General features: G+C 46.0%; 3 protein-coding genes across 6 annotated transcripts; 2 read left to right on the top strand and 1 right to left on the bottom strand.

The window, feature by feature from the left end:
• Positions 1–2,833: 2,833 nt before the first annotated feature.
• On the top strand, positions 2,834–14,149 carry sdr42e2 (short chain dehydrogenase/reductase family 42E, member 2). Its single transcript, XM_035525586.1, has 11 exons — positions 2,834–3,199; positions 3,898–3,993; positions 4,502–4,559; positions 4,756–4,874; positions 7,238–7,313; positions 8,635–8,717; positions 9,818–9,955; positions 10,052–10,117; positions 10,219–10,282; positions 10,457–10,530; positions 12,551–14,149. The coding sequence occupies exons 1-11, from the start codon at positions 2,834–2,836 to the stop codon at positions 12,770–12,772; spliced, it is 1,362 nt and encodes a 453-aa protein (XP_035381479.1). The 3' UTR covers positions 12,773–14,149.
• Positions 14,150–14,450: 301 nt separating this feature from the next.
• On the bottom strand, positions 14,451–21,316 carry cdr2a (cerebellar degeneration-related protein 2a). 4 transcript variants are annotated; one of them, XR_003411433.2, is made up of 6 exons: positions 21,032–21,316; positions 20,009–20,121; positions 18,941–19,089; positions 18,375–18,551; positions 16,550–17,555; positions 14,451–14,932 (listed from the first exon to the last, which is right to left on the bottom strand). XR_003411433.2 is itself a non-coding variant. In XM_027021831.2 (6 exons), exons 1-5 carry the CDS (start codon positions 21,114–21,116, stop codon positions 16,808–16,810), a joined length of 1,272 nt encoding a protein of 423 aa, XP_026877632.2. In that variant the 5' UTR covers positions 21,117–21,316; the 3' UTR covers positions 14,451–16,662; positions 16,773–16,807. The 4 variants fall into 4 exon arrangements, 3 of the variants coding, with proteins under 3 accessions (XP_026877632.2, XP_026877633.2, XP_035381480.1); XM_027021831.2 differs by having other exon boundaries at positions 14,451–16,662; positions 16,773–17,555; XM_027021832.2 differs by having other exon boundaries at positions 14,451–16,665; positions 16,773–17,555.
• A 146-nt stretch (positions 21,317–21,462) lies between these two features.
• mfsd13al (major facilitator superfamily domain containing 13a-like) lies at positions 21,463–25,784 on the top strand. Its single transcript, XM_035525363.1, has 6 exons — positions 21,463–21,823; positions 22,046–22,765; positions 23,285–23,439; positions 23,803–23,886; positions 24,254–24,394; positions 25,574–25,784. The coding sequence occupies exons 1-6, from the start codon at positions 21,668–21,670 to the stop codon at positions 25,713–25,715; spliced, it is 1,398 nt and encodes a 465-aa protein (XP_035381256.1). The 5' UTR covers positions 21,463–21,667; the 3' UTR covers positions 25,716–25,784.

Genomic DNA, 25,784 nt, shown 5'->3' on the forward strand with positions numbered 1-25,784 from the left:
ATTGGGGATGGTGTTCTGTAGGCAGACCTGGGTAATGTTCTGTGAAGGAATTTCAAGTTTTGCTCATGTACATAAAGTTACATTTAAGAAAATCCCATTCCACTGTTCCACTGTTCCTCATTACTGAATGGCAAACCCAAACCTTCTTCCTAAACTAACTTTAGAATATAATAAGGTAGGTGACTCAGTTACTCGAGTGCTGTAAGACTTCTCTAAGAATCTTTGTGCAGTGGTTGAATAAAGCGGCTAACTGGAAAGAACCTAAGGACGTTTGAATCCGTTCAGGGGAACGTTGTATCACATTATGTTAATCTGTGAAAGACATAGATGACACATTTACTGTGTCAACACCCCTAAAACTCTGCGAGAGTTCATCAGTGTTTAAATAAACCGGAGACCATAATTAGAAACCATTCTGAACGTTTTGTGTGCATTCTACCCTCTCTCCAGACCAGCAAAATACTGTAGACAACAATTTGGCTGATAAGTGTAGTATCTTATCAAAGATCTAGATGAAAGGTAGAGATGTTTTAGGAAATTTTAGGCAATTGAACTTCAAAACCATCTTATTATTCATCTCGTCTGCTCAGAAACCAAACACACATTTGTTATATCTGCACTTACCAAAAAGAAAACTATATTGGGCAGAGACATACAACCCAAATATATAACATGAGACCACTTGTGTTACTGGGAGCTCTTGTGTAAACGTGTGGCAGTTTGACTAAATCAACCGAATGATGGCTCTGCATCCAAGGAACAGTTCATACGAGATCTTTACGGTACTTACGGTACTTGACCAATAAGCAAAAGGTTGCTGGTTCAAGCCCCACCGCTGCCAAGTTGCCCTGAGTAAGACCCTTAATCGTCAATTGCTCAAGTTGTGCTCAGTCAGAATTGTAAATTGTTTTGGATTAAAGCATCGGCTAAATGCCGCAAGTATAATCAAAATGACCGCACATTTGAGAAATGCTGCTTTAACGGACAGATAGTCGGGGGATTTTTTTTTTACTAGCCTGCATACCAAATATTTTATAAAAATAGATACTTCATATATAAAACGCCACCTGAAATGCGCTTCTTCCTTTCACGACTGCCTGCGCGGGAAATGAGTGCGCGTTTTTGTGTTCGCCTCCTGTCGAAGCTTTACGGTAGGGGTGTCCGACGCAGCCACAGGTGATGGACAGGTACAGGGTATCGAGGCAAATCGGACCTGATAAAGGGGTTCACAAGAGACCGACTACCGCGAGATGCGTGCAGGCGAAGAACATATCAGAGTGACGAAAAGGTGAAGTAGCCTGCAGTTCCTCTCACTGCTGGATATATTAATCTACTCAGACTGGACAGGTGAATCTGTATTTACCGTTAATTTAAATGTTATCAATTAGTCAAGCGGAACTATGCGCTCTCTTTGAATCCAATGTTGGCAGTGAATTTCACTGAATTATTAAATTATTACATTTATTAAATAATTTACTATGACATTATGAAATTTAGATATGTTCATAGTATCATTAATTCACTATTAATTCACTAGGAATTAGACTTCGCCACACTCGAAATATAAACAATTTAATCAGGCGTGTGATTATACAACTAGCAACCATACAAGGTTATTAGAGGTTATAACTGTCTCCTTTATTTTCTCTTGTTGGGAAGGTTTACAAGGGTCATGGTTCGAAATTTCAGAAACACGGTTCAGGGTTCCTTTTCTTATAGCCTATGACATTGCGATTCCTAGTTTTTTTTGTTTTGTTTTTTAAGAAAAAAGGATGCCAATTTTGGGGTTACGGATGAACTCTACCACTTCTCAGGTACCACTACCAAGAACTAGGACATATTCTACGCAGTATCGACAATTATTTCCACTTAAATATACATTTTGAGGGAAGTGAAAAGTTAATAATTAACTAAAGAAATAATAAATAATTAACTACAAATAATTAGGTTTTATATCATTTCTATAATACCTTGTCACTAACATTTAAACAGACGGATTGGAAACCAGTAAAAGACAAATAAATGCGTAAATGTGCCCACTGGACAGAAAAAAAAAACCACACAGTACTTTTACACAACTGTGTTCTCTGAGGAGAACTTTAATTTAAGTACTTTAATGTAAGTGTTCTCACTCCTTCCACACTTTCCTTGATCATTACAGTCAATACCTTTAAGATTATGACTACACTTAACATATTAGTTCAGGGCAGAAATGTGCGCTGACTGTATGCGCGTTACGTTCCTCTCTCAGCTCACAGTCTTTACCCGTTAAAATGATATCAGTCAGCTTTCTCTGCCTCGCTTTCCTGTATGAAAACTGGCTTGTTTATACTGCCATTATACGTTTATGTAAGAAAGTAGAGAGGACAGGGAATTATAGTATCATTGTGCGTCGTGTTCTCATTACGTTACGGCATGTAGCTGACGCTTTTAACCAAAGCGACTTACAATTCTGACTGAACACAGCAGCTGAGGGATAAGGGCCTTGCCCAGGGCCCCAGCAGTGGCAACCTGGCTGTGGTGGGATTTTAACTGGCAACCTTCTGATTACTACTCATGTACCTTAACCACTGAGCTACCACTGCCTTTTCATAAATACCCTAAAAGGGCTGATTGAATTCCTAACATGAGTGAATTTAATTTATTTTGGAAGCAGGTTAAGGCACTGGTCTCAACTGGCTGACCAGTGTGTAGGAAAGGTTTGGCTTCCTTCACATCACTATTGGGAATAAATTATGCACTCTTGCAGTGTTCTCTCCAGCAGATCCATTTCACAGTGCTCACCTCCGTGCAGGCTGCCCACGGAGGAGGCATCTGAACCAGACAGTGCGTTATGAAGGAGAACGGCTCCCCGTGTGTCGCCAATCAGCTGACCTGCGCGTGCCTGCTGGAGCCAGACACTAGCGGCCGCCGCGTGCAGACCAACGATCCAGGCAGCCGGACGCGGGGCCGCGGCACGGCTGTCCCGGTCCGGCACAGAGCCAGCGGGGCCGTGGGCGCCTGGTGCAGTGTGGCCTCCCCCAGGCTGGAGAGCTCCCAGCAGCCGCGGAGGGCCAGAGAGAAGGCGCTGGTAACAGGGGGCGGCGGATTCTTTGGCTTCAGGCTGGGGAGAGCTCTGGCCAGGCGAGGGACCAGCGTCATTCTGATGGACCTTCACAAGCCGTACTGGGAGGTCCCAGAAGGAGTCATCTTCCTGCAGGTAGGGTGGGGCGGCCTCGCTGAAGGGCGGCTCTCGGCGGTGGGGGTGGGGTGGGGTGGGAATGAGGGCGGTTGTGTACGGGGCCTTGCAGCTGGATGACACAGAAACATCCGGGCAGCAGGTGTGGAGTAGGATGATCATCTGAGAGCATCTGGCCTCCAGCCTCAAGTTTCCTACGCACCGTTTGCTTGTCCTAGTACAGCTGCAGAGACACTCAGGTGTCATCAGTAGGGACTAAAGTGCGTCTCGTGGATGTGTAGTCATGGAGTTCAGTAGCTCCTTTTCCGTTAGGAGAGGAGGCAAGGACAATAACACCTTGGTGGCCAGAGGAGGATGGGGCCCCCTTTGAGTCTTGGTTCCTCTCCAGGTTTCTTCCTCATGCTCTGGGGAGTTTTTCCTTGCCACTGTCTCCCTTGGCTTGCTCACATCTGATTGATTTCTGCTCTGGCTTAATTTTATTGTTTGATTGTTTGCTTACAAATCTTGCATTTGTACTTTTTTGTGCACATCTATTATTATAGTTGTTAATATTATTATCATTGTTGTTATCAATAATAATATTTTTAAATGTAATATATTTAAATATATTATAATAATATATTTATAATAATATATTTAAATAGCACTCTTCAGTTAACACACTGGAATGCCTAGCTGGCCAGACCATCTGAGCGAGCTTGTGTCTTCTGTATGTGTAGGGTGATATCCGGGACTATGACACCCTGTATAAGGCTTGTGCTGAAGTGGACTGTGTGTTCCACACTGCTTCCTGTGGAATGTCTGGTCCAGAACAGGTCAGTAGACAGCAGTGCCCAGTTCTGCTGACGCTCCAATCATTAGGAACGTGTCTTAGCGAGACTTCTGTGTGAGAACTCTGCCCTGTCTAATATGTTGTTTCAAAATATAATCTTTTTATAAAGGTTTTAAGGCTCTGTCATGGTCTGTAGGACCTACTGATCTGTACTGTAATATAATTCTAAGCAATTATTATTATTTGACTAATTCATTTAGTTAATTCATTTAGTATTCAATTCACTTATTCTTTGTGCGTAAATGTTCCTCGGTATGTGCCTGCATACCTACAGTCCAGCAGAGTTTTCTTCCAACTCTAATTTGACAAACCTGTCCCGGCTGACTCAGGGTTTTCTGAGGTCCTGGGAAGATGCCCCATGGGTAGACCTGGAACGTGCCGAACTGTAGGCTTGGGCTCAGAGGAGTAATTGCTCCGGTTCTCCGCGCGATTTCAATACGCTTATGAATGTGTGTGAGAGCTGTTCTGTTCCTATTGCCTCGACCCTTTAGCTGAGGAAAGAGCTGGTGGAATCCGTCAACATAGGCGGCACGAACAATGTAATAAACGGTAAGCCACACCCCCAGCCCGTCCCCCCCTTTAGATTTCCCGCAGTCTTAACCAATCAAAATCAAAAGATCCTCTCAGCCAGTAAGTTTCCCTAACACTGTTAGTGCAATTTCAGTCACTCGCTCCTTCAGTTACGACTGCACCTCGCTGACACCAGCTCACTGAAGGTGTGGGACTGCGTGAATGTGTCCCACAGTGTGCTGTGAGCAGGGGATCTCCAGGATGGTCTATACCAGCACGGTGAACGTGGTGTTCGCAGGCAAGCCTATTGAGGACGGCGATGAAGACTCCGCACCCTGCGTCCCCCTGGACATGGTGAGAGACGGGGACAGCAAATGGCTAGTGTCATGCACTACTGACATGCAGTGGTCAGAGGTACCTACTTCACTCATGCTCAGAGGGATTAGCTGCCCTGTATGTGTCAGTTATTGTAGTGTAGTTTAAACAAACACTATCAATTTCAGTCACATCATAGCCAACTAATTCTAACTCTGTTTATCCTGCTGGGAACTTTCTGCCTACCTATTAAGCATGTTAACGGTGATGGGTAATGTACAGTGATGGGTAATGTAGTGCAGTGATGGGTAATGTAGTGCAGTGATGGGTAATGTAATGTGATGATGGGTAATGTAGTGCAGTGATGGGTAATGTAGTGCAGTGATGGGTAATGTACAGTGATGGGTAATGTAGTACAGTGATGGGTAATGTAGTGCAGTGATGGGTAATGTACAGTGATGGGTAAAGTAGTGCAGTGATGGGTAATATAATGTGATGATGGGTAATGTAGTGCAGTGATGGGTAATGTAGTGTGATGATGGGTAAAGTAGTACAGTGATGGGTAATGTACAGTGATGGGTAATGTAGTGCAGTGATGGGTAATATAATGTGATGATGGGTAATGTAGTGCAGTGATGGGTAATGTAGTGTGATGATGGGTAATGTAGTACAGTGATGGGTAATGTAATGTGATGATGGGTAATGTAGCGCAGTGATGGGTAATGTAGTGTGATGAAGGGTAATGTAGTACAGTGATGGGTAATGTAGTGTGATGGGTAATGTAGTACAGTGATGATGGGTAATGTCGTGTGATGATGGGTAATGTAGTACAGTGATGGGTAATGTAGTGTGATGATGGGTAATGTAGTGCAGTGATGGGTAATGTAGTGTGATGAAGGGTAATGTAGTACAGTGATGGGTAATGTCGTGTGATGATGGGTAATGTAGTACAGTGATGATGGGTAATGTCGTGTGATGATGGGTAATGTAGTACAGTGATGGGTAATGTAGTACAGTGATGATGGGTAATGTCGTGTGATGATGGGTAATGTAGTACAGTGATGGGTAATGTCGTGTGATGATGGGTAATGTAGTACAGTGATGGGTAATGTAGTACAGTGATGATGGGTAATGTCGTGTGATGATGGGTAATGTAGTACAGTGATGAGTAATGTCGTGTGATGATGGGTAATGTAGTACAGTGATGGGTAATGTAGTACAGTGATGATGGGTAATGTCGTGTGATGATGGGTAATGTAGTACAGTGATGATGGGTAATGTCGTGTGATGATGGGTAATGTAGTACAGTGATGGGTAATGTAGTACAGTGATGATGGGTAATGTAGTGTGATGATGGGTAATGTAGTGCAGTGATGATGGGTAATGTAGTGTGATGATGGGTAATGTAGTACAGTGATGATGGGTAATGTAGTGCAGTGATGATGGGTAATGTAGTGCAGTGATGATGGGTAATGTAGTACAGTGGTGGGTCATGTAGTACAGGAAATGTTTCTCAGATTGGAAGCTTATTGTGGAAAACAGCGTGCATAGTTTCTGCAACGCCATCTGCAGCAGTCAAAGTGCCATACGATCTGCCACGGCGGATACGCACAAGTCTAGACTCCCTGAACCCTGGGTGAGAGGGCTTAGGGAAGGTTAACGAGATGGACTGAGCCCACCTGACACCTCTTATGCATGTGTGCTGCCCCGAGTTCTACACAAGTTATCCACTCCGTAATGAACACGCGCCTAGCTTGAACAGCGTGTGGCAGCGGGTGACACTGTCAATCATTTTTTGACTGACACATAGTGACTTTCATTGGAGGGTGAATGTCAGATAACTAGGGCCTACAATGCCTGTTCAATTTCTGAAACAGAATTTAACAGCCACATGTGGCACAAGACAAAACAAAGTGGGCAGGAAAATGATTATTTACATTTATAGCATTTAGCAGATGCTCTTATCCAGAGTGACTTACAAAAGTGCTTTGTCATTTAATCAAAATGCATCCCAGTAGAGTGGGCTAGAGTCCAAGATACCAATAAACTAGAATACTGCAGAATACTACAGGGATCAGTACTGATGCCTAGAAGGGCTAAATACATAAGCGCTCTATATCAGACAATAATAAGTGCAATAAACATTGTACCCTAGAATCATAGTAATAAGCAGTACCCCACAATATGTACTAGTTTCAGTTAGTCAACATAGGAGCAGGGTCAGTGCTCATTTAAATATTCCACAAGACGGGTCTTCGGTCCGTGTTTGAAGACTGCAAGACAGCTGCTGAAGAAAATGTTACTTGAATAAAAGTTCATTTAATTTCAAATGACTTGGTTTTTAATGACAGAATTTAGATTAGAAGCAGAAACTAACTGTACTTTGCTTTGTGTTGTCTTAGCACATAGACCACTACTCCAGAACAAAAGCCGTTGCGGAGCACATGGTCATTGCTGCTAACGGAAGATCATTGAAAGGTATGGAAACTGGACCTCACTGCTTTTTGAAGCCGATCCTGTTATTGGTATACAGTAGCAATAAGAGAAACGCATCTCCTTTTCCCTTTAAAGATTCTGTGTGTGTGTGTGTGTGTGTGTGTGTGTGTGTGTGTGTGTGTGTGTGTGTGTGTGTGTGTGTGCGTGTGTGTGCGTGCGTGCGTGCGTGTGTTTGTTGGTGAGATACTGAGGTAACGGCTGCTATGGTAATGTGTAGTCTGCAACCGAATCCAGTAGGACCCACTGACACCAGTTTAAATTTAGACCCAGGGTTAACAAAGCGAACCAGTCAGTAAACCCAACGCTGCTGCGTGATAAAATGTCCCATACACTCAAATGTGTGCGCATGTGTTTATTAAGTCCTTTATTTACCCACTAGACTGCTGTGTTTTTATTACCAATCCATTGTTGAATATTGACGGGGAAGTGATTTGGATGTAAAGATCTACACACTGCCACAACCTGCACAAGCTCTGGTATTTCAAAGCTTCTGGTAGTCTTCCAAATCCCACCAACTCCTGAAAATAATTTGGTTTGTTTATAACTTACCAGTATAAATAAAACCACTTGTTCTCTTGAGATAATAAGAAAAATAAATTGTGATGTCAAGATAAGTGGTAGCTCAGCAGTAAAGGTTCTTGACTAGTAATCAGAAGGTTGCCAGCTCCAGCTCCACTACTGCTAAGTTACCACTGTTGGACCTCTCAGCAAGACCCTTAACCCTCAATTGCTTAAACTGTATTTGGCCATAAATTTAAGTCGCTTTGGATAAAAGTGTCAGCTAAATGTTGTAAATCTAAAGATAATTCTACAGGAAAAAAATCAATGTGTTTGCCATTCTGGACTTCCATAGATAATACACATGTACTTGGTCTGGCTTACTCCGCTGGGAAAGGGTTCCCACTCTTACTCCGCTGGGAAACGGTTCCCACTCTTACTCCGCTGGGAAAGGGTTCCCACTCTTACTCTGCTGGGAAAGGGTTCCCACTCTTACTCCGCTGGGAAACGGTTCCCACTCTTACTCCGCTGGGAAAGGGTTCCCACTCTTACTCTGCTGGGAAAGGGTTCCCACTTTCTTCTTCTTGTGGACCCCCCTGCCAGACTGCTTGTGGGACAGATGCGCAGCCTGAGGGAACCTGACACCAGGCTTATTTACCTATTCAATTAAGCACAGTCTGTGGTGTTAGGTCATGATATACCCCCATCTACACACACACACACACTCTCTCTCCATATGCATTTAATTAGTGAATATGGAAAAAGTCATTTGAAGCTTCACGTGGATGTGTGTGTTGTCATTAAGGTGGTGGCCTGCTCCGCACGTGTGTGTTACGACCCTCCGGAATCTATGGCCCAGAAGAGAGAAGACACCTGCACAGAGTAATGGTAGGGGTCAAGTACCTCTCTCTCTCTCTCTCTCTCTCTCTCTCTCTCTCTCTCTCTCTCTCTCTCTCTCTCTCTCTTCCTCGGCTCTCAGGCTGGCCCAGTGTGTGCAAAGCCGTGCAATATTAATAGACTCTGTAAGCAGCTCCAGTTACCATCCTGTTCCTCTTGGGACTCCCACTTACTCAAGACACACACACACACACACACACACACATTCCTGCCCAGTTCATGCAACCTTCTTTCTGTACCTTTCCTATTTGGTTGCCGTGAGACAAGCTGCTTAGAGTCTTTTCTAGATGAAGGCGTGTACTTTGTGTAACTTAATTCAAACAAACGACCAAACATCTACGTACATGCATTCATTAGTCAAACAGGTGCTCCACTCTTGCATAACCTTCATGCTGAAGCCACATAGTTAGTGTGTGCTGCAACATGGGTCACTTTTTCAGTTTCTTGCATCAACAGTCTCAGATGACATGTAAGTGTTTTCTCGAGGATTAGCTTCAAACTGAAGGGTTAATTTTCTTCTCCTGTGACTTTATCTCCCCTCCCCTCCTCTCCTCTCCTCTCCTCCCCTCCCCATCTCTCCTCTACTCTCTTCTCCTCTCCTCTCCTCTCCTCTCTTCTCCTCTCCTCTCCTCTCCTCTCCTACCCTCCTCTCCTCTCCTCTCCTCTCCTCTCTTCTCCTCTCTCTCCTCTTCTCTCCTCTCCTCTCCTCTCCTCTCCCCTCCTCTCCTCTCTTCTCCTCTCTTCTCCTCTCTCCTCTCCTCTCTTCTACTCTCTTCTCCTCTCCCCTCCTCTCCTCTCCTCTCCTCTCTTCTCCTCTCCTCTCCTCTCCTCTCCTCTCCTCTCCCCTCCTCTTCTCTCCTCTCCTCTACTCTCTTCTCCTCTCCTCTACTCTCCTCTCCTCTCTTCTCCTATCTCTCCTCTACTCTCTTCTCCTCTCCTCTACTCTCCCCTCCTCTCTTCTCCTCTCTCTCCTCTCCTCTCCTCTCTTCTCCTCTCTCTCCTCTCTTCTCTTCTCTTCTCCTCTCTCTCCTCTACTCTCCTCTCCTCTCCCCTCTTCTCCCCTCCTCTCCTCTCCTCTCCCCTCCTCCCAGGTTAATGTGGAGAGGAAGTTGTTCAGTTTCAGCTTCGGGGACCCTAACGCGCGGATGAACTGGGTGCATGTGGAGAATCTGGTCACGGCCCACGTTCTGGCGGCAGAGGGGCTCTCTCCAGAGAGAGGCTGTGTGGCGGTACGTGCAGCCCCTCCCCAGCACTACACCCCCCTCTTCTCCTCATCCCTCTCTTGCACACATCCCTTTTTTGAACGCACGTTGTGTTGTTTGCAGAACGGACAGGCTTACTTCATCAACGATGGGGAATCCGTCAACCTCTTCGAGTGGCTGATACCTTTAGTGAGCAGAAGCTCCAGCATCCGGGCTTGGACACTAACGACTGACACGTACCGCGTGGGTTCAGACTGGTCATTAAGGCTGCTGTTTCCTCTTTCCTCTAGTTTGAAAGACTGGGCCACAGCCCACCACTGATCCATCTCCCAGTTTCTCTGGTCTACTCAGCAGGTGAGACACACTCCTACCTTACTACCTTATTAGTTAGTCAAAGCACAGGCAGTCGCACCTGCAGTATGTTTTATACTGATCTAGAATGCGCGGTGGTTACTCAGACGGTTTCAGCAGTGAACGTTCGTGCGCGGGTCTGAACTTTAGCGATTCTTCTGGCGCCTTTTCTTGCAGCCGTCGTAATGGAGTGGCTGCATGGGGTTCTGAAGCCCGTGGTGGAGGTCCCTCTCATCTTCACGAGAAACGAGGTACCTTCTCCTCCTCCTCCTCAGGAGTTCTTCACTCCTCTGTCTGCGCCTTCTCACCGCAGTGCTGAACAATGCAGTCGGTCGATTTGACGCCACTAACAAGTTAACACACACCACACACACACACACACACACTAACACACACACACACACACACACACACACACTAACACACACACACACACAACCCCCCCCCCACACACACACACACACACACACACCACACACCACACACACACACACACACACACACACCACACACACACACACACACCACACACCACACACCACACACACACACACCACACACACACACCACACACCACACACACACACACACACACTAACACACACACACACACACACACACACACCACACACACCACACACACACACACACACACCACACACACACACACACACACACACACACACACACACACACACACATACACACACACACACATACACACACTAACACACACACACACACACGTGCATGTTTACTATGAGCGGGCAGGCTGCTGGGGTGTATGTATGGCTACTATGTGAGCTGACATCTGTGGTCACAGTGTTGGTGCAGAGGGGTTGTTGCTTTGGCAACGTGTGTAGCCAGAGCAGGGCATCTTGGGTTACGGGTTCAGCTCAGTATCAAAACAAGCCCAGAGAACAAATATACATTGCACATATATACACACACACCCACATACACCCCCCCCCCCCCACACACACACACTCTAAAAGTCCACTTTATCACATACCTGACTTGGTTTTTAAGGTCATTGGTTCACAGGTGAGTCAGATCAGATAGGTTGGTTCACATTACTGTCATGGCAATACAGTATAAATATGGCATGAATATGGTATTGATATAGTACCATATTCATAGCATATTTTAATCCTGTCATAACCATCTTAATGTTCTAAAACGTTTAACCCTGTCATAACCATCTTAATGTTCTAGAGCGTTTTAATGTTCTGAGATGGTTATTAAAAGTTCTTAATGTTTGAGACAGTGGGGTGTCCAGCCAGCCAGCGAAGAGCTTCCTGATCTGACCCCAGTCTCTGCTGTGTGATGTGGGCCAGGGACCTGAAGCAGACCTAAGCTTAAGGCAGCACTAAGGGACACGTCCTTTATCAAAGCATTTATCAAACACTCCTCAAACTGTGTGAACGGTGTTTAGTTTTCCACTGTCTCTCCGCTAGATGGTGCCAGATAAAGCATTTTAGAGAGAATGTCACTTGCAACTTCATGCACACGCACATGCACACACACACACAGAGTTCGGTCCTCTACCTTCAAAATGAGTGCATGAATGGCCATTTGAACGGCAGTGCAAGAATGTACAGTTGAGTCCGTGCACGTGTGCTGTGTGTGTGTGTTTGCACAGGCACTATAGAGAGTGGAGATGTAATGAGGGCCTGATTCTGCATTGGCACTGGGCCTGTTGGAGAGTTTCTGCGGTGATACCCAGTCTGAGGGCAGTAAGAGGTGATGGAGATGTTCTTCTGTGCCAGCCCAGTCTGGGGAGCTGGGGACGTTCTCCCGCTGCCGTTTAATTGAAAAGTAACGCCATGTAAAAGGAGGTAATTGGTGATACCTTCAGAATCGGATCTGCTGGCAGCGTTATCCCGGAGCCGGACGGAGACACTCCGGGCCTGCCCAGGGCATGACCCCCGTGACCCCACAGGACGAGGCTAAGGCAGGAGTGTGTGCACGTGCTAAACATGTGAGCCAAGGCTCCTTCTGAGAGGACTCGTGTTTCCCAGCGCTCTGCACTGAGGGAATCCATTACAAATAGTCTGATCCGTGATTATGGGGAAACTATTGGGGTCCTGGATAATGTCTGGCCTTCCCTGGATTCTGTCTATCCATGTCTGGCCTTTCCTAGATACTGCCTGTTCATGTCTGGCCGTAGCGTTTGCTGGGTCGCTGACAGAGGTCTTGTGCATCTACCTCTCTCTCTCGCTCTCTCTCTCTCTCTCTCTCTCTCTCTCTCTCTCTCTCTCTTTCTCTCAGGTGAGGAACATCGCTGTCAGCCAAACCTTTCGGATAGATAAGGCGCGTCGGGAGCTGGGCTTCTCCCCCGTGAAGTACAGCCTGGCTGATTCAGTGGAGCAGTACTTGAAAGCCCGTCCGCTGTGCTCCAGCACTGCCTTCCTGGACACACGCCGCATCCTCATCTTCCTCCTGCTGATCCCGGCAGCGGGGCTGGCTTTCCTGATGCTCCGCCCTGGCTAGGGGAAACATTAATCCCAGAGAGGAAAAAAAACCCACCTTTGCAGTATATGTTGAGAAGTTAGCATCACAAAGTGCAAGACACCATTGCTCAGAGCAGCTCAGCACACTCAGACACTGATTGTCAATTATCAGAGCTCTTTTAGTAGGAAATAGAGTTCGTAGTTTTAGTTCATTATATCCTAATGATTTCAATCACATGGCCAGGAACAAACTGATCCTGGGCCAGTGTTCTTATTTTTCTTAGATTTTTCTTATCAGCCTAGTATCAGTATCAGCCTAGACAGTCTGTTCTAACATACTATGCCCTCAACGTTCTCATATATAAGCCTCCTTAGATTTTGATCAACTTTTACTTTTTCACAGATTGAATGTAGAGAAATTAATGTGATCAAACAGTTATAGTTTAAGTTAATCACCTGTAGCAAGTCTGTGAGAATGAGCAGATGAGAGGATGAGCAAATCAGATGATGAAGAGAGGAAACTTCTGAACCTGAAGATATGAGACCTCTTCATCAGTAATATCAGGATCTAGTTGCGTTAGGTTATAGACTGCAAGATAGCGACTAGGCAACATTCCGACTATCTTGTACAGTGCCATTGACAGGCATTCCAGCAGTGGCGAATCTAATATTCTAGCTGTGATGGATTTATTCTGGGGATGAGATTTCACCATAACAGGTGAAAACATCACATCTACTCTAATCCCATGTTCACTCTCTTGTGAATGAACTAATGATGCCCACAACTATAATCAACTATAGGACCTTTTTTCACTCTCCTGTGAGTTATCTAATACACAGAGGTGGCCAAGACGTAATAAGGGTAGCCGCTTGTCCAGTTAACTCGCGGTCCCTTGAAAGTGGGAGAACTACGTATTAAAACACGTCTTTGATTTCTGTATGGTTCACCCAGTCTGGACGTAAACACGCTGGAAGCAGAGCAGACATACCTTGCTTTATTTTTAGAGACATGGTTTCATTTTTTCCTGTTGTTCGCAGGAAGCGAACAACAAATATTTTGTCACTGTCTGGCTACTTGCTTTCAGCACTCAGTATACAAACTTGAAGCATTAGCAAACTACAACGAAGGCCAATAAATGTTGTTTTAAATACATGGACAGCTTCTAGATTTTTCAGTTTGATAAACTGGATGGATTTTGTCTAGCATTAGTGGAGTAAACTCAGTGTTTCCATCATTAATTACTTTAAACAGTCTTTAATCCAATGTTTTAAATGCTTTGTTTTAACATAAAAATCCTCCTCTGTTGTTCCTGTAATTAACTGTTGTGAATAACTTTGATTTTGCCTTATTATTTGAGTTTTGGGCAATAACACTCAAACCTCTGTAAATTAGATTAATAAAGGTGATTGTAATTTTTATCTTGTGTGATTTGTTGTAAAAAAGTGAAAGTGATATGGACTGCAAAAGTTTATTCCATGATCAGTATCACGTTTGGCACGAACAGTCAGGGCCACTTAAGCTGTCTGATTTTTAAGTCTTTATTTTAAGTCTATATAGGGTTTCATGTGCCAAGAGTCTCCATCTAAATAATGAAAACAAAGGTTGAATGCCCTGGTAGTTTTAATGTGGCAGACTGGCTTGGATTTAGACAGGCAGCCATTGACATCTTTCACATTTCTGAACAAGCACCTTCAAACAAAAAGACAAGACACGCTGACTGATGCAGATGTTTTTTACATTTATTTTTAACCACTAAGCAGGTGTTAGTTAGTCTTTGTGCATGCCACTGGAAGAATTCATACATGCTCTAGATGTAAAAAAAAAAAAAAAAAAAGACATTTTTATGGCATTTAACTACAAAAACAACAATGGAATCAGCACCATTTAACAGTTTATGTATATTTGTGTTTTCAAACATTTTCAATGACAGTAAAAATGTCGAAAAAACAGTAAAAAGTCTTCAAAGACTTAAAAAAACAGAACGTATCAATCGTTGAGCAGGAGCGAACAGTTCCTAGGAACGAATGGAGGGATGTGATCAGGGATGCACGAGAATGAAGGGGGAAGTCAGGTTGAAATGCGTCAGGAACCCAACCACTCACAGGCCAGCACCATCCTCCTCCAACAGTGCCTTGTTTTCTTTACACCCACTGTTTTTTCCAACACTTGGTGACATGGTGCAAGATGAGGTTTGTTTATCTGAAACAAGTAACATTTCCATTATCAAAACACACTGGCTTTTACGCTACTTTGGCAGGATTATAGTCTGTAATAAACAAACGGAAAATGTAGAAGCACCGAGAACAGGGAACGCCAAACACTGCAAAATTCCGCCACCATAACCCATAGTCATAACATCCAATCCATCCATTTCCTCTCATTTTCTCCGCCGTTTTACACGTCACATCCAGCTGCCGATCATCTGGCTGGTTCTTCAGTCTTTCAACATCCTCTTTTGCCCTCTGATTAGAATCCACCGTTTTGCCTTCTAGCTGCTGAGAACGCGTGATTGTACACAAAGCAACCACACAGGAGGCACTTTCACGCCATGACTTTTCACACACATACCAACAACAGAACAATAAAAGGTCAGGCGGCAGAAAATAATAAGAACGTTGTTCCTGGCTTTACGCATCAAGTGTCGCATCCGTTGTGGGGAGAGGGGGAGACAAAAATAATTAGACCAATTTATAGCCTTCAAGAGGCTGTCAGATTTCACCTGCACTTCATACTAGCGGTGTAATATTAATGCAATCCAGAAAGCAGGCTTCCAATAAGGCACATCTTAACATGAGCCAAAATCAGTTCATATATAACATTTAATTTGCAATACTAATCTAATCCATCAGGAAAACAGAGACAGTGTTGAGACGTTTGAGGATCACCGCATAGTGCAGCAGACATGCAGGTCAATACAGCGTGCACTGCATTTCCACGGCATGCACAGTGAATGAACAAAAGAAATGAAAACCGGTGAAAAATAAATACGTCTTGAGATCAAAATGAATAAATAAACACGAGAAAACAAAAACAAAAAAATACCTGACCATAAAGTCTGCGTAAAGTGCAGAGACGAGAAGAGACACAGGGATCAGACTCTCATCTGACAAGCTAATCTAATTAGCGCGCGCGCGCACACACACACACCTCCACACACACACCTCCATTGAGGTGCACTGTTTAATCCCAGGTGATACGTATTGTTACTGTTTGACCCTGGATGGTACAGATGATCAGGTAAGCTTCAAGTCAAAGCATACACAAACCGAACGATTGGCTTTGCACAAACACGTGAATCCAGCAGTGTGCTGTTTCGTTAGTCAGAAAGCTCAAGGGGTCCCAGACTGGAGCTAAATCTTTATCTACGGGGCCATAACTCTCCATCATTTACATATGTTTTACAACATCTACACTGTTAGTACACGATCCGGGCTGCTAGCTACAAGTAGCTAATTACAAGGAGCATACATGTAAGACTGTCCTGACCAAATCTGAGAAATAAAGTTTAGCTTGTCAACCAACATACAAACAAGCTGGTCAGGCTGACCTAAGCAACAGCAGCAGCAGCAACAACAACAACAACAAACAAACAAACAAACAAACAAACAACCACCACCAAACAGCAGCAAATAGAAGCAGGGCTACAATCAGGTGTTAGCGTCATGCACGGCTAACCTTGGAAGCCACTTTGTGTACAAACGGCTGAACTTGGCCAAAAAAGGTACTGCTACAAAACACTAGCAGTTGCACCAAGCCAGAGCAATGCTGCTGGTGTTTCTCTTTGAGGTGCACCGTTTGCTCGAGGACGGGACCCACCACTGCCGTTTGCTGGATACAGGCACAGGTGTTGGTAGTGCAATCAGCACACACACACGCGCGCAGCACGTTGAGATGAGTCTCACAACCAGCTCCCACCAGCTCCTCAACACCTACTTCATCACACACAAATAGAGAAAGTGAAGTAAGTGCCCAGTCCCCGATCACAAGTATGAACAGAGGCTGATAAGAATACTGTTGTCAAGTCTACACCATCTACAACCTAAGAGCTCCGCCGCCTCCGCCACCAGGTCCGAGTCAGTGCTCCTGACTTGACGTGGACCTGTTCTCCCTTAGGTCCTCTTTGGTCTTCTGAATGCAGGTGAAGATTTCCTCAAACAGGGCCTTGTACTCTGGCTGGTAGAGCTCGTGGGTGGAGCCGTGCGGGCGGGTGCAGGCATGGGCGGCGGGTGTCTGCACCGCCTTGTGGCTGAGCGCGTCATGGGAGCGGCGGGACCGTTGCAGGAGCTCCTCGTACTGGGCCTGCAGTGCGCTGTACTGCGCGTCCACCTCGCTCAGCAGCGAGACGCCACGTCTGCTGCCAGCCCGCGTGGCCCGCCGGGCGCACGTGCGCTCGTGACCCCGCCGCAGCTCCTCGGCCCAGACGTGGCCTCTCGGGAGCCTCTCGGGCTCCTCCTCGTCCTCCTCTTCCGGCTCCTCCTCTTCCTCAGAGGGGAAGAACACTGCGCCAAGCAGGAGCGCGTCTGCCCCCCGGGCGCACAGCGACTCCGAGCGCCACAGTTGCCTAAGCTCGTCCACCTCGGCCTCCAGCTCGGCCTGCCGCCGTTCGGATCTCTGCAGCTGCGCCAGGCGCTGCTCCAGGTCCTGCTTCTCCTGCTCCGTCTCCTCGGTGACGTGCTCTGAGGCCTCGCGGAGCTTGCGCTCGGCTGCCAGCTGTACCTGCAGGCTGCGCAGGGTGTCCCACAGACAGGACTTCTCCTCGGCCAGCTGCGCAGGGTCCAGCCCCGGCCAGGAGCGCTCCTCACGGCTTTCCGACGTCAGGGCCCTGCAGAGCAACATGGGGAAGATGAGCAATAGCTCAGGGAAGGTGTGCTTGCGTGTGACAGAGGAACCCGCGCTGGGAGTTCAGTTCCCTAGCCTGGCTGTGTTTGTGTGCTGGGTCAGTCATCACACCCGAGCATGTCAGCAGCAGCCTTTTGGCTTTGGGCATGAAGTTTCTAGAAATATAATAGAAATATAATATGAGGGGCTTCCATTTCATTTTTTTAAGAATAAACACAGATGTTAAGCAAGCATGTCAGACTGCAAATGAGGGGCAAGCTGTCATAGAATCTCTGTTGTTCACTACACAGCGCTTTGCTGCAAGACTGTTGTCTAGATGTTTAACTAATCGCAAAGACATTCTTACACCCAATAGGTGCAACACGAACATCATGCTAACTGTAATGTGCATGTTAGCATCTCTAAGAGCAAAACCAGATCTGATTATGGGCTACAGGATTGTGGGAGGGTGGGGCAGGGAAAAGAGCTGGACACTGACAGCTGCAGACAGGCCCGCCCCCTCAAGATATATATAAGGTTGAATCAAGTCTGGCCAATCAGGATTCCCTACCAGAGGGCCGGTGGTTTGATTGACAGCAGTGTTCTTGATCTCCTGTGGCCGACAGAGCGCTGGGAATGAACTGTGCAGAAATGTGCTTTTGCTTACATGCTTTAGAGATTGGCATGGGTTTAGAAAAACAAAAACAAAAACAAACGCAAAAACAAACAAACAAACAAACAAACAAAAACTGTGCTAAAACCAGTTGAAGCCCCTCCGCCACGTGCACAGCGACGGGACTGATGCCGTTGCGTTCAGACTCACGCTTCCTCGTGCAGATCATACAGTTCCTTCAGGCAGGAGACACTGTGGGCGGCCAGACTCCAGCGCGCCTCCACCCGCTCCCTCCTGGAGCACTGCGCCTGCACCACCTTCAGCTCCTCCACCTGCCTTTGGAGGACCTCCATGTGCGCCTGCAGGCCATCGATGGTCTCCGTCAGGCTGGATGGAGACACGTTCCCGTGAAAACAATGCATTTATGTCATACACCACTTCACAAACTCATGAAGCAGGTTTCTTACACCAACACTGGTAGATTAGTGAGGTGACTTTGGGTGGAAAGTATCGCTTTAGAGATACACACCTCAAGCTACGTCAAGTTAAATCAAGCACAATAAAACCAGTGAACGTAGGTGCAATCCATGAAGGGTGGCAGCACCTTTGTTACGGTTGCCACGCCTACGCCGTTCTGCTCGCAAACCATCTGATAAGCGTCTGACAAGTCGGGGCAGGCATGTTCGAGTGGAAAAAGTCACTAAAATGTAAAGTGGTGTAGGCCAGTAAGGCTTCATTCGTGACCTGGGGGCCCCCCCCAGTGACCTGGCCCTCACCTCTGGATCTTGCCCTGGGCCGCACGATTCTCCAGCCGCAGGCTGTGGTTGTTCTTCTCCAGGTCTCGAGACGCCACATCTAGGTGCTCGTACACCTTAACATGGTGGTCGTTCATCTGCCTCAAGAGGTCCACCTGCTTGTTCAGGTACTAAGTGAGAAAACCCAAACACACACAGTGTAGTGAGTATTAACATGCCAGACTAGGATGTGGCTACTGGCTAATTCTGGACTAGTTTTATGGTAACAATGCCAAGAACTCTGGCACCAATGATCCATCACCAGAAATAATCCTCAAGAAGTTATTTATGTTGACACGCACATAAATTGTTTTGCCCCCATTTTCCTTAAGTCTGAGTAAAACTTTGAAACACAATTTTATTGTGTCCACTGTCAGGATATTTCACAACCGCATCCTGAGTGACAAAACAACTCAAGCCCAAATTCTTTCACCACAATGACATTTCAACACCTACATCAGAATTGTACCTCCGCCACGACAAAACAAAACATAACAGTCATCCACCAGCAGAATCAATTCCACACATGCCATTTTCAAAACACACAGAAGCGCATAGAACGTGTTCCTGGGACTCCGCACTCTATGGCCTCAAAGCAGCAGGCTCCCGAGTGCTCTGTTCCCGTGTCACTTCCTGTCATGCTGGGTGGGTAGGGACCCACATGGCACATCTTTGGGAGAACGTTCTGGAATCCAAGTACAGGTGGGAGCAAGGTCTGACAAGACAGAAATCTGCCTGCTGTCGATGCTTTTCCCTCCAAACACAATGGCAGGCGAGTTTAAAATAGCCAAGACAAAGAGTCCAGGGAGAGACGCCATTCTAGAGACAAGTGTTTTTTTTTTTTAAGATAACAGTTTCTTGTTTGGACCCAGTGTAAATGTTACTATAGGCCTGAAATAAAAGCAAAGCCATTAACAAGCATGCTGTAAACAAGCTAACGTGTGGAGAAGGGACGTCCCTGGTCAGCCATAGCTGTAATGCTGTATACTGTAATGCTCCAAGTACTACAGTGGGAAGCTGGAGGGAAAGGTGAAAGGTGAAAGGTGAAACCTCAATCTCCTGCAGCTGCTCGTGGTTGGTAGTGTACATCTCCTGAAGGCCCTGTTCCAACTCATGGTTGCGCTCCAGTAGAGTCTTGCCCAATTCTGCCGCCAAATGTAGATCTGGCACACACACACACACACACACACACACACACACACACACACACACACACACACACAAAGCATCAGAAAAGCAGTAAACTTTAAGCAGAGAGTAAGTGAATGTCTCAGGACATCCTGTTGGCCCAAAGGCAGGAAGTCTTGGTCAAGCTCGACGTCACAAGCCTGGTGTGAGTCACAGACGACCTCAACAACTGCAGTCTGTCACAGTCATGGTCAGTCAAATATACATAGAAACCCATGCAAATATGTTTCACAAAATAACAGAAGCGCAGTGCGGCTAGAATTTACCAATGCAAAAACGAATTTACACAAACGAATGAAAAGATCTGCAGTTTGTGAAACCAACCTGACCTAAAGGATCTGCCTCTGGTAAGGTCCAGAACAATGCCCACTACTACGAACACAATTTAGAGCTAAAGCAGCAGGCCTGGAGACACTCATGCTGAACAGTGCGGTGGAGAGACGTGACAGCTGGAGGCATTCTCCAGGCGTGACCTTCAGCTGACACAACTAAGCCGCTGCTTTGGGAACACAGTCATCAATTTCTTGTAGAGTGCAGCAACTTTTCTCAGGGAAATTAGGTAAAGGCGGGGGGGGGGGGGGGGGGGGGGGGGGATATATGTGTGTATATATATATATATATCTATATATATATATATATATATATATATATATATATATATTTGTTTATTTATTTAAAACATGAACATTTTGCGAGGCTGTTCATATTTTACCTACTTTAGCACGGGAAATTATTACGACGATGATTATAAAATGTCTATACTGTTTCGGCAGCGAGGGAAAGGTAGCATTTATGAGAGCCGACCGGTGTGAAACGTCTACACCCGCTACACCGCGGCTGTTGTCCATCGCTCCGCGGAGGCAGCGTCCCCCTCTGCAGTCTTACCGTGCTCCAGGTCCTTCCTGCTGCGCCAGAGTTGCTCCGCTCCAGCGCGGTCAAAGTCCTCCTCCACCATCACGCCTGCGAGCATCGCTGTTGTTTCGAGGACACGGACACGGGGAGGGAAAAGGACCTCGTTTCGACTGGTTGTATTTTTCACATCTGGGTGACTGATGTGCCGGTGAAGACCCCGGGCGTCCCACACCACTGCGGCAACGTGGCAAGCTGCGCTCACAGGGAGGAGGTTCGGGAAAACGAGAAGGACACACAAGGACCCGCCCAGCCGTTTGATTGACACCGCAAAGGCCAATAAGGAGAAAAAGACTTTGACCCAAACAAGTCTTTTTTATCCAGTGAGCTTTTCACTTGTGTATATCACATGACACCCCCCCGCCCCCCCCGCCAAGTACTCCTACTTCCGTACACAATGAGACGGGGTTGGACATACTGCAGGAACCGAGCTGGGTTTGAATGTCGTTTTGTTTTAGCTGTGTAGTCGATTAAAGAGTCGTAAGAGTGCGGTGTACACGAAGATAGGCGATTCTAGCCTTTTTATACACATAAATGCATCTTGTCTCCATAATCTGGTGACTGTTGATTTGTCGAGGGGCGGCTGGTTAAATCGTACTGAATGCAGGTGTCATGAATCATCTTAAATTCTCGCCGCATCCAGCGTCTGTGGCCTACGCCATGACCACACTTGGGTCCAGTATGATGAACAGTATTTTTTCTTTCTATTACGTGAAGTTATTCTTGAACAAGTACAGAATATCCGAAGCAGCCTTCCATCAGTCTCAGGTGGGTGAACAACAAGAGTTAAACTCCAAAGTCCGAGTGAATTTTTAAATGCTGTGGGTTTTCCAACCTGGATGGTGACCTGGTGAAAACTTGTTTGATTCCACATGCCAATCTTAAGCTAACTCCTCTTCGTGGACGCTACAAGGAACTCACAAGATGCTTCCGTGTTTCCTGGTTCTGCGCAATAGTCACTAACATTTCCCTTTTCTCTGGGCTCCACAGGTGATCTACATGATCTGGAATGCCCTGAATGACCCGTTGTTCGGCTACCTGCAGGACAACTCGCGCATGCCCTGCTGCTCACTCCGCCGGCTCTCCATCCTGTACGGCGCCCCGTTCTACGGCCTGGCCTTCCTGCTTGCCTGGTTCCCCTGGAGGGCGTACGCGCCGGGCGACTGGCTGAGCGGCGCACACCTGGTGGCGACACTGTGCGCCTTCGACGGCATGCTCACGTTTGTGCTGCTGGCCCAGTGCGCGCTCTTCGCCGAGATTTCCGCCCAGCACGACACCAGGCTGAGGCTGATCAAGTACAACCAGGTGGCCTCACTGGCCGGCTCCTCTAGCGTGCTCTTCTGCGGCCTCGTCTCCGGCAACATGGTCGACTTTGCCGCCTTCCAGGGATTTTGTGTGCTGGTGGCGGTACTGGGCTGCGCCTGCATGGTCTACACGGGCTTCTACAGCGAGAGCCGCTTCGACGAGAAAGGCTTGGGCCCCGGCTCTCAACAACCTCCCCTCTCCCTCTCTGCCGTGGTCACCATGACGTGGCAGATCCTCACCAACCGGGACTTCCAGCTATTTGTGGTGATGAACTTCTTCCAGGTCTTCATGGTGGCCTTCTTCCACAACTTCGCCATAATCTTCGTGGAGCATCTCATACCGGCCGACGTCCTTCCTTCACTGGCGAAGAGCTTTATGTACGGGGCTGGCTTCATCTGCCCTCAGGTAAGGGCAGCTTGGGGGTGGGTAAACTTGACCCTGCTTTGAGGTCTTCTGAATTCTTAAGTGGATCCTACACACACACATTTTGGTTATTAGTGCTTTATGAAGTGTCGTACAAGGTATAGTTGACCTAGAATGGCTATTACATCTCATCATGCCAACTGATCTCTGGTAAAGATTCTTTGTCATTCACATTTTCAATCTTCAATCTCATGGTCTCGTTACAATCCTTAAGCAGTCTGTGCTGTGTGCGGTAAAAATGATTTACAAGCCAAGAGGCAGGACTTCTTGTAGAGAAATTCTCTGATTGGTTAATACAACCATGTTGAAATTTTAGCTGCTGATTTAAAGAGCCCAGGACAGTTACTGTGAATCTTCTTTCTCTCAGGGCAACTGGTTTATTGAGGGGTCATAGGATGTAAACATGTTTTTAGAATAAGTTGCTTACAGCACCTGTCATTATCACCAGCATTAGCGGCGTTGTTTTTTTTTTTTTTTCTTGGACACATCTTCCCTCCCTAGTTGCTGGTACTGAGTGGTCAGCGTCTGCTCCACATGTTTGGCTACTATCAGATCATCCTCCTCAGCTTCTGCGTGGAGGCAGGCGCCGCTGGGTTCATGCTGTTGCTGGGTCCCAGCCACTACTGCTGCCTGGCTGTCTTCATCACTGGCACCATGTAAGCGCTCGTGAGGAGAACAGCTCTCCGACCGCCCAGACCTGGGCTAGTATGATGTAGTGATGACTCGTCACAAACTGTGTTTTATGCGGTGAGGGCAGCAGTGTTGTTTAGTAAATGCTAGTTTAGTTGTTTTCTTGAACAGAAAAATCTGGAGATGCAATACTGACGCAGCTCAGACACTCCCAGTGCAAGAAAGATTAAATATGATTAAATATGCAGATTTGTCTGTTGTCTGTGTGAGACTCCAGTGAACTGTGTGTGTGTGTGTGTATGTGTGTGTGTATGTGTATGTGTATGTGTGTGTGTGTGTGTGTGTGTATATATATATAATGTATATGTAAAAATCTTGTCTTGTTCCAGGATTTTGGTCCAGGCTGCTTTTAGTCTCTTCGGTCTACCACTGGCTGACATCATTGACTCAGACATGCAGAAGTACAAGCGCAGGTAACCCCCATGTCTCCTGCCCCCTCTTACCCCTCTGCCCCCTCTTACCCCAGCTGACCCAGCACACACTGAATGTCTGTGTACTCCACATCCTGTATAATACTAAGGTGCATACTAGCCCAGTGGCTATTAGTTAGATTAATTAATTGTTTAGTTTTTCCTTTTTTCTCTCATTTTAATGGTTTTATTACAGATTTTATTCATTGTAAACACTGTTGTTATTTGTAATCCATTTGACGTTCTACAGTAAACCTTAAAAACAGAACACTGACCGCACTAACTGGATCTGCCAGTGTGTATGTCCCACTGGTAAGGACCCCACTAAGCTTCCTGATGGGCCCTGTGTGTCCTGTACTGTTTTATTCAGCTCCCCACTCTCCTCTATGGTCTTTGGGACCAATGCCCTGTTCACCAAACCTGCACAGTCCCTGGCCCCCATGCTGGTGGTTTCCATTCTCAACCTGTATGGCTATGGGGAAATGAAGGATGGACAAACTGCAGACCCCAGGTAAATACCCCACACTGCCGCCCTGCTGTCGGCTGGAGTCAGGATTCAGCAATAGTAAACAAGGTTGTTGTTACAGCCACACACTGTGATTCATGCAGATAACGCAGATGCACCATAGAAACTAGACATCTTATCGTCTGTGGTTCTGTTGCAGGCTGCAAGGGTATTTGGCAATAAAGTGTAATACTTTTCTCAGAGATTTTGTCCACCACCTACATTATCATTATGTTCCATTGTACCTTTATTTTATTTATGCTCCTGTGTTTTGTTTTTCTCCGGAAGTAATACGGAATTTATAGGGGTTTTTTTTTCCATGAGCTGATACCTAATTTAAAGGATGGGTAGGAAGTGTCTGAAAACCTATTCAGACAGGATTACATTACGCGGGGTCCTGGAGTCACTTGTTCTTTTACAGGCGCTTGTCTGTGACTTTATTTCTCTCCTTTATTTTGGTGGTTTTTCTACTGCCCCTGACAAAATTAAAAGGCTGTTTAACTACTGTTTTCCACCTAACTCACCCCTGTCCTGATACACATCTTTGTGATTTTCCAGGTAGATGTTGCCTCATATTGGGACATATAAAATGAATCGCTGCTACTATCCGCATTTAGTCTGTGGGTTAAATCTCCCCCTCCAGACACTAACTGGGAGAATATTATCCTGGGAAAAAGAATCTAACCACGGTTTGTTAAAGGGGCTTAGTTATTGCTGTCTGAAAACATGACATAGTTTGAAAGCTTTCATTGTTCTCATGTAAAACTTGTAAAACATGTACAACTTGTTTTAACGTCTTCATGTAACTCTATTCCCGTCTGAATAATTTTAAATTCCACTAAAACCGACGGGAATCCAGTTCGCTTCACAAGGAGGCCTGTGTCTCCCTCTAATGATTGGAGAAGGTTATAACACACTAAATGATTGCGATTTTATTCTCTCTCTCTCTCTCTCTCTCTGTGTGTGTGTGTGTGTGTGTGTGTGTGTGTGTGTGTGTGTGTGTGTTCAGTAAGCTTTTTTGGCATGACCATATATAAGAATTCTGTTATGATAAAGAACTTGAAGAGAACTGTAATTGGTCTGAAATAATAATAATTGGAAGAAGTGAAAAGAAAGGAAAATAAACAAATAATGATGATGGGGAAACAATAAATAATAACAAATCCCTCCCTCCCTCCCCTCTAGTGCGCTGGAGGCCCTGCACAACACAATGTTCTACTTGGTTTGTATGGTGCCAGTGTGTGTGACAGTCCTGCAGGTGATTGCGTGGAAGTCATTCTCAATCAGGAACAGTCATAAAATGGACCAGAAATGTATAGAGAAATGATTTTTAAATTATTATTTTGTCATAGCTGCTCTGTATTCTTATAATGAAATTATATATATATATATATAT

The sequence above is a fragment of the Electrophorus electricus genome, chromosome 4, assembly GCF_013358815.1.
Source record: "Electrophorus electricus isolate fEleEle1 chromosome 4, fEleEle1.pri, whole genome shotgun sequence".
Taxonomy (NCBI): Eukaryota; Metazoa; Chordata; class Actinopteri; order Gymnotiformes; family Gymnotidae; genus Electrophorus; species Electrophorus electricus.